Here is an 8,360-nt window from a genome sequence, read left to right on the forward strand (position 1 = left end):
TCATGCAGGCGGCGTGTTCAGGCAGGTGCATCTCAGGCGTGTAAGTGACCCATGTAGTCTCCCCTCATTCCCTTCTTCCCTCTTAGTGGCCCCCTTCCCTTAGCATTTCCCTACACCAGACGCCTGCAAACCCTCACCTCCCTTCCTTCCAGCGTTTTCATCAAGCCTCTCAACTTTTCCTATCGACTCCCAGGACAACTTGGCGTCGCCTCGTCAGCCCCGTCTGACACAGCCTCGGCCTTGTCAAGATTCGCTGCTCGAGGCAAAACCTCCGAAGACTGCGCGTGTCGGGCTGCACTTTGTCTTTTCTTTTTCTTATTATGTTCTTTGAAATTATCTATGAAGTACGTAATATACTAGAGTTCTATTTTTCATGATAAGCTTTGAAATTTATTTTTGTATCATAGATATGTCATGTATTTTTGTGTATTTATTTTTATTTAAGTCCTTTAAAATATCTTTACTCCGAATGAAGCTGTTTCAATCATATTATACCATCAAGTTCTTTTTCGTCATGCAACAACTAAAATATAGGTGTGTTTTTAAATGTTTCTTCTGAATTATTAATTTCACGGATGTTTCTTATACAATACATACACTTTTTTCATCTGTGTAAGTTTATATTTGACTAAATTTTTGTGCCTTCATATTATCTTTTTAATTTGATTTTGAGTTTATACTCATACAGTAAGATCCACGACTTAACTTCAACGACTTCAAAACGTAGGACACGCTAATATCAATATATAAATGCCGTGTGCGTTCGTGTGTGTGTGTGTGTGTGTGTGTGTGTGTGTGTGTGTGTGTGTGTCTGTTTTTTGTCTTTGCATTTTATTATTAGGGAGAGGATATCCGGCGTCCATCTCCGCTTCCTCACCCCGACACCCGGAGACAAACAAGGCTAGCATGTCTTGGCGTGATGGCGTGGTGTGTGGCTGTGGCGATGGTGCTCTCGCTGTGTCTTGGAGGCGCCCACGGCACCTCTCCGCCCAGGGACTGCGAGCATCTTAATGAAGTGGTCGTCATTGAAGGGAGGAATGAAACAATTTGTGAGGAGACAAGAATTGTAGGAGGAAAATTTAATGAAATATCAACAACAATGTACGTGCAGCCTGGAGGTGACTTCAAAGGAGTTAGTCTTGAAGTGGAACAAGGACTATTCTTGGCTACAACAAGACATGTAGCCTGGTTTGGCCTTGACAAGTGTTACAACGACAACAAGTGGATCAAACTGGAGGTGGATGTTGTAACAAAGTTTGTTTCCCTATTGCACAAAATTCTGCATTTCAACCTAAACATTGGAGGATACAAAGGTGAGTGCATTAAGTCTACAAACCACTACTTAATTTATGGCCTGAGTATTGTGGCTCACGGCTCTTCCAGGTGGACAAGCAGAGCCGATCGAACGGGCGGCAGCTGTCTCGTTCCGGGACAACTGCCGAACCCAACCACCTGCAGGGATCCGAACCACCCTATCCCCACCACCACCACCACCACCACCACAACAACAACAACAACAACAACAGAAGCAGCAATAACAGCAACAACACCTCGAGGTACTACCACCACCACCGCCGCAGCAACAGCAACAACAACAGCAACAACAACAACAACAGCAACAACAACAACAACAGCAACAACAACAGCAACAACAACAACAACACCTCGAGGTACTACCACCACCACCGCCGCAGCAACAGCAACAACAACAACAACACCTCCAGGTACCACTACCACCACCGCATCAACAACAACAACAGCAACAACACCAACAACACCTCCAGGTACCACCACCACCACCACCACCACCGCATCAACAACAACAACACCAACAACACCTCCAGGTACTACCACCACCACCACCACCACCGCAACAACAACAACAGCAACAACCCCAGGTATTACCACCACAACACCTACTACAACCACTACCGTGACAACCCCTCCTTGTATTCCTCTTGCAAGCTCTTCCTCCACAACCTGACAACCAAACCCACGTCCACACCTTCTTTCTCTTCGACAGAGATAATAATGGTGGCGATGGCGGTGATGGTGACGGTGATCCTGGCCACTGTGGGGTTGTGTGTGACCTATCGAAGGCGACGGCGCAGACAGGAAGAGGGACAGGGTGAGTACTGAGAGAGAGAGAGAGAGAGAGAGAGAGAGAGAGAGAGAGAGAGAGAGAGAGAGAGAGAGAGAGAGAGAGAGAGAGAGAGAGAGAGAGAGAGAGAGAGAGAGAGAGATTTACATAGATTTACATAGAAAATCAAACCACACAGACCCCATGGTCCAGACTTGGTGGTCTGTCCTTAAACCTAAGTGATTTTACATTAATCAGAAGGCTCCTAAACGTTGCATTTATACTCTAATTAATATTAAGTTGAAGGAAGTGACGGTCGAGCTTATTTTTGAAGGAGTCAATCGTGTTACACTGGACCACTGATGGTGGAAGCTTATTCCATTCTCGCACTACAACGTTGGTGAAGAAAAATTTGGTGCAGTCTGAATTTACTTGTCTACATCTGAGTTTTACGCCATTGTTCCTCGTGCGCAAAGTGTCATCGATCATAAACAATGTTGATCTGTCTACATTTGTGAAACCATTAAGTATTTTAAAACATTAGATCAGTTTTCCTCGGAGGCGACGTTTCTCAAGAGAGAACATGTTAAGGGTAGAAAGCCTTTCTTCGTAGGATTTGTTGCGCAAGGAAGGGATCATTTTCGTTGCCCGACGCTGAACATCTTCTAATTTAGCAATAGCCTTTGCATGGTGGGGAGACCAAAACTGTACCGCATATTCCAAGTGGGGTCTGACTAAACTATTGTAGAGCGCGAGTATTACATCTTTATTCTTGAATAAAAAGTTTCTTTTAATGAAGCCCAACATTCTGTTCCCTTTATTTGCTGCATCGATGCATTGCTGTGAGAATTTGAGGTTTGACGCGATTTTGATCCCCAAGTCCTTGACACACTGAACGCTTTTGAGTTTAACGCCGTGCATTTCGTAATCGAACTTCTTATTCCTCGTTCCAACTTGAAGGACCTGGCACTTGTTTACGTTAAAGGGCATCTCCCATCTATCCGACCAAGCTGAAATTTTGTGCAAATCCTCTTGGAGGCTTTGCCTGTCTTCGTCAGTGAGAACCGAGTTACCAATCTATGTGTCGTCTGCAAATTTACTAATGCGGTTATTGAGTCCAACATCCACGTCGTTGATGTAAATAATGAAGAGCACTGGGTCAAGAACCGAACCCTGAGGGACACCACTAGTGACCGGCGCCCACTCTGAGTTAAATCCGTCAATCACTACTCTTTGTTGTCTGTTGCTCAACCAATTCGCGATCCATTGGTGTACTTGACCGTCAATACCTATTTGCTTTAATTTGTAAAGTAATTTATGATGTGGGACTTTATCAAACGCTTTCTGGAAATCGAGATAGACTACATCCAGTGATTTGGTTACGTCATAAACAGTGAAGAGGTCGTTATAAAAGGTTAATAGGTTTGATAGGCAGGATCTTTTGTTTCGGAAGCCATGTTGTGAGTCCCCAATTAATGAGTGGCTTTCAAGGTAACTCACAATTTTGTCTTTAATTATGCCCTCAAGTAGCTTACCTACAACCGAAGTTAGACTAATGGGCCTGTAATTACCTGGTACTTTTTTGACTCCTTTCTTAAAAATCGGTGTCACGTTAGCCTTTTTCCAATCTGAAGGGACGATGCCTTGTCGCAAGGACATATTGAATACGGTTGTGAGGGAGGAGAGTATTTCGCTCTTTGTTTCTTTCAGCAGAGTTGGATATATTTTGTCAGGTCCAGGACTTTTATTTGTTTTAAGTGATTTGAGGGCTTTAAGGACTTCATCGGGTTTTATTTCAAAGTTAGGCAATGCATGCTCGGGATTTACACTAGTACTGGTGTTAGTGGTAGTGGTGGGAGGACTGTTAGTATTAAACACCGAGGAAAAGTAATTGTTTAATAGGTTTGCAACGTGTTGGCTGTCAGTCACTAGTGCACCGTCGCTGTTTGTTAAGGGTCCAATTCCACTTCTGATCGCCTTTCTGTTGTTTATGTAACTGAAGAAGGATTTCGGATTATCATTACAGTTGGCTGCAATATTTTCTTCATATCTACGCTTTGCCTGACATACTAATCTGTTTATTCGTCGCCTGGCATCACTGTAGAGTCTAATGTTTTCGGGAGTGCTTTGTTCTTTCTTTAACCTGTAAAATAATTTTCTCTCCTTGACTGAGTGTTTAATTTCGCTATTAAACCAAGGTGGGCTTTTATTAGAGTTAATTCGCTTCTCGCACAAGGGGACAAATGTGTCCTGCTGAGTGGGTAAGTGATTTTTAAAGCTTAGCCAGGCGTCCTCTACATTGCCATCATCTGATAGTTGCATATCTATTAGTTTTCGTCGGATTTCTACGAAGTTGGCTCTTTTGAAATTGGGCACCTTTACTTTATTTTCAGTCACCGATGTTTGAGCTCTAATGTCAACGCGCACTAGTTTAAGATCGCAGGAACCGAGGTGTTCTCCTACCGTGACATTACTGACTAGGTTATCTTGGGTCGTTATAACAAGGTCAAGTATGTTATTTTGTCGAGTTGGTTCAGAAACCATTTGGCTTAGATAATTTTCCTCTAAAAATTATATCATTCTATGGGACTCACCTTCTATACCCGACAGTGTCGCCCAGTCGATATGGGGGAGGTTAAAGTCTCCTAGTATCAGTGAGTCGCTGTTATTAAGTGACTGCCTTAAGACGCTGTACATTTCAAGATCGGCATCGAGTGATTGCCCCGGAGGCCTGTAAGTGACAGATATATTTAAATTGACTTTTGCAGTGTTTACTCGCACGCACAAATGTTCAACGTTACTGTTTCTTGGTGTTTTGTCAGTGGGTTGCAAATAGCTTTTGACATAAAGGGCGACACCACCGCCTCTACGGTTTACACGATCCTTGTTGAAGAATCTGTAGCCATTTATGTTGTATTCGGAACTTAAATCAATATTTGTGGTGTCGATAAATGTTTCGATTATAGCAATTATGTCAAAGTTTTCTGTCATCATTTCATGTTTTCCCGTCCCAAGTAGCTACCGCCTCCATTTTAACGCAAGACACGCATACAATAAATAAGGGCCGTGTGTGTGTCCCATAGAAGCACGTATACAAAACAAATGTGTTGATCATAGATTGTTTCGAATTCAGTAATTGCACATGATAAGTCATTTATTTATCTTCTTACTGTTGTTCTTTTACTACCTAAGTACACCTACTAACTACGAACTACTAATAATTCTTCTGCTACAACTGATGATAATAATAATAATAATAATAATAATAATAAAAAATAATAATAATAATAATAATAATAATAATAATAATAATAATAATAATAATAATAATTATAATAATAATAATAATAATAATAATAATAATAATAATAATAATAATAATAATAATAATAATAATAATAATAATAATAATAATAATAATAATAATAATAATAATAATAATAATAATAAATTAATAATAATAATAAATTAATAATAATAATAATAATAATAATAATAATAATAATAATAATAATAATAATAATAATAATAATAATAATAATGATAATAATAATAATAATAATAATAATAATAATAATAATAATAATAATAATAATAATAATAATAATAATAATAATAATAATAATGATAATAATAATGATATCTAAACACCTACAGAGATCCAGTATCGTCTACGGTCCTATCCTGCCACACCGGAGATAGATTCAGTGAACATTCCCGGCTCCATGACTCCCGCCGCCAAGGAAAAATTGGAGACTGTGGTCGTGGAGAACAGTCTGTATGAACCATTCCCCGGCTCCATGACCCCCGCCGCCAAGGAAAAGACTGTGGTCGTGGAGAACAGTCTGTATGAACCCTTCCCCGGCTCCATGGCCCCCGCCGCCAAGGAAAAGACTGTGGTCGTGGAGAACAGTCTGTATGAACCCTTCCCCGGCTCCATGACTCCGCTGCCAGGGAACAGGAGGAGACGGTAGTCGTGGAGAACAGTCTGTTGGAACACCTACCCGGCACACTGACAGTAGCCACTAGTGAACAGGAAGAGACAGTAGTCGTGGAGAACAGTCTGTACGAACCGATCAACAGGTACTACCTCTAGCCATTGCATTTTAGTCAGAAGCACACCCTCTATTCTATGGCCACTTTGTCCCTAACACGCCTAGACTGACTGTTCCTGATCCACTCACCTTCGTAAACTTTGATATTGATGATGATTGATATGACACCAGACAGACTCTTGCAGGACGCAGTGAACATTGTCCTGTCGGCGGCCTGCTCCCCAGCTATTCCAAAAACTTGTACGCCTTCCGTGCCTGCTCAGTACCGTATCCAGCGCTCTCAATGCACTCCTCACTCCCACCCTAACTGAGGTGCTGTCCCGAATGGCCAGGAGGTTCCCGCGGCCGACGAATTTAAAAAAATGCCATCGATTCGGTGACTCGTACTGGTTAAAAACGCAGAAATGGCGCTCTTAAAATGAACAGTCTCCCCACCTCACTGCGTCATCAATGAAATATCATCACGTCTTAAGCATCTGCATCACTTTCATTTTTATTTCCCTTGCCAGCGTTAACTCATGTTCATGATTATTAGATTGTCGCTGCTTTGAGGTTGTGGCTCCGAGGTTAAGACCGGATGCCCTTCTGTCTCCACGCGGCGTCAATGGGGTTCGCACCACCTCGCCCTGGCACCTAACCTCCGTGAATTAATACTCGAACCAACTATAAGCACTAAGCCAATGTCCACCGCATCTCACGGCTCGGTTATCATGCTAACCCACGAATCACCAATTACTGCCCTGTTCCTGAGGACTGTACGCCTTTAGCAATGATACATCTATCGGACACGAAATAGGAGCCACATATAGATGGTGTCACAGGAAGGCAGTGCATGGAAACTCGCCATAGTTATCACTCTATCCCTCTAATCATCAGTCAGTGGGCTGTTCCTGAGGACTGTGCGCATGTAAGATTGATACTTCTATCGGACACGAGATGGAAGCCACGATTAGATGGTCTCAAAGGAAGGGAACGGAACTTACGTACGTATGATGAATGATTATGACGGCTGTGGGAACATCTTTAATTGGGGAGATAAGACAATGCGACGCCACCAGGGGAAGGCGCCCACTCTGACCATTGTGCCAGCAGTTAACTTATGGAATGACATTTTGTTTAAAAGCAATACGGCCAACAGGTTCATCCAGTCGCCAGGTACAACGATTGGGGTGTTGACAATTTGTTGCTGATGCTCTCGAAATGGAGTTGGGGCGTTTGATCACAGTTGTCAGCAGGGAAAAAACTTGTTACTGCTGAAGATTCTTTGGCTATCTGTGAGTAGCAATGACCCCTTTGAGACACACCCAGACTCTGGATTCCTGCTAGGAGTGAGGCCAATATCTCCAGGTCCCGCTGTAGGCACCGACGGGAGCTTTAGTGAACAGTAAAGATGTAACTACAACGATCTACTTACAACCTGTTGCTGATTTCCTGATCTCGATGATTTAGTCACTAAGTTGGCAAATAAGGAAAAACAAATCTTTAAAAAAAATACTGTTAATTATTATCAAGATGGCTTTGTTCAGAGATACTTATCTTAATCTATAATACTTGTAAACGTGTATCTCTGTTCTGTATTGCATTTTGACTTGTTCATGTTGGTGTTCCGCAACTGTGTGATGCTAGTGTGTTCAGCCCAGACGTGCGTTTTAAGACGTTATCAGTCTGCAGCACCACAGTATGCACGTCATTATATCCTTTTATTTTTTGGAATATAGTTTCATGAACCAGTCAATCTTTTTTTCTCGTAGGGGGGGCGGGGGCGTATTTCATACTTACGTACTTGTTACTTTGTTTTGGATGGTGACAAATCAATCTACTTTTCTCTGAGGGGGCGGGGAGACGTATTTCATGCCTGCGTACTCGTCACTATTGTTTTGGATGACGACAAGTTTCGAATGCGCTTCGCTTTGTGCAAAATCCTCAGGCTGCACCATTACGCGTCCCTGGGCCAGCAGCACTGCTATCCTAACAGACTGGAAGCTACAACAGAGCAAAAACATATAACTATTAATAGAAAATATAAACCTGTAGTACAAAACGGCTAAGAAATAACAAACATCAATGCTTTTCTTGCATATTTTGGGGGATTTTGCACAACGCTGTCACCTCCCCGGCACAGTGTGGCCGCCTCCTGAACACACGGACGGTGCGACTCACGGTAATGTCAGACTGTCCGCGAGGTTTAGCTTGCATAGTATGATGAATGATTATGGTTCACGCCC

At 42.3% G+C, this 8,360-nt stretch overlaps 1 protein-coding gene across 1 annotated transcript; it reads left to right on the plus strand.

Moving 5' to 3' along the window:
* The first annotated feature begins 2,034 nt into the window (after positions 1–2,034).
* Positions 2,035–7,860, plus strand: LOC127008432 (uncharacterized). The gene is made up of 2 exons (XM_050880583.1): positions 2,035–2,128; positions 5,738–7,860. The coding sequence occupies exons 1-2, from the start codon at positions 2,041–2,043 to the stop codon at positions 6,052–6,054; spliced, it is 405 nt and encodes a 134-aa protein (XP_050736540.1). The 5' UTR covers positions 2,035–2,040; the 3' UTR covers positions 6,055–7,860.
* The last annotated feature ends 500 nt before the right edge of the window (positions 7,861–8,360 follow it).

The sequence above is a fragment of the Eriocheir sinensis genome, chromosome 37 (genome assembly GCF_024679095.1).
Source record: "Eriocheir sinensis breed Jianghai 21 chromosome 37, ASM2467909v1, whole genome shotgun sequence".
Taxonomy (NCBI): Eukaryota; Metazoa; Arthropoda; class Malacostraca; order Decapoda; family Varunidae; genus Eriocheir; species Eriocheir sinensis.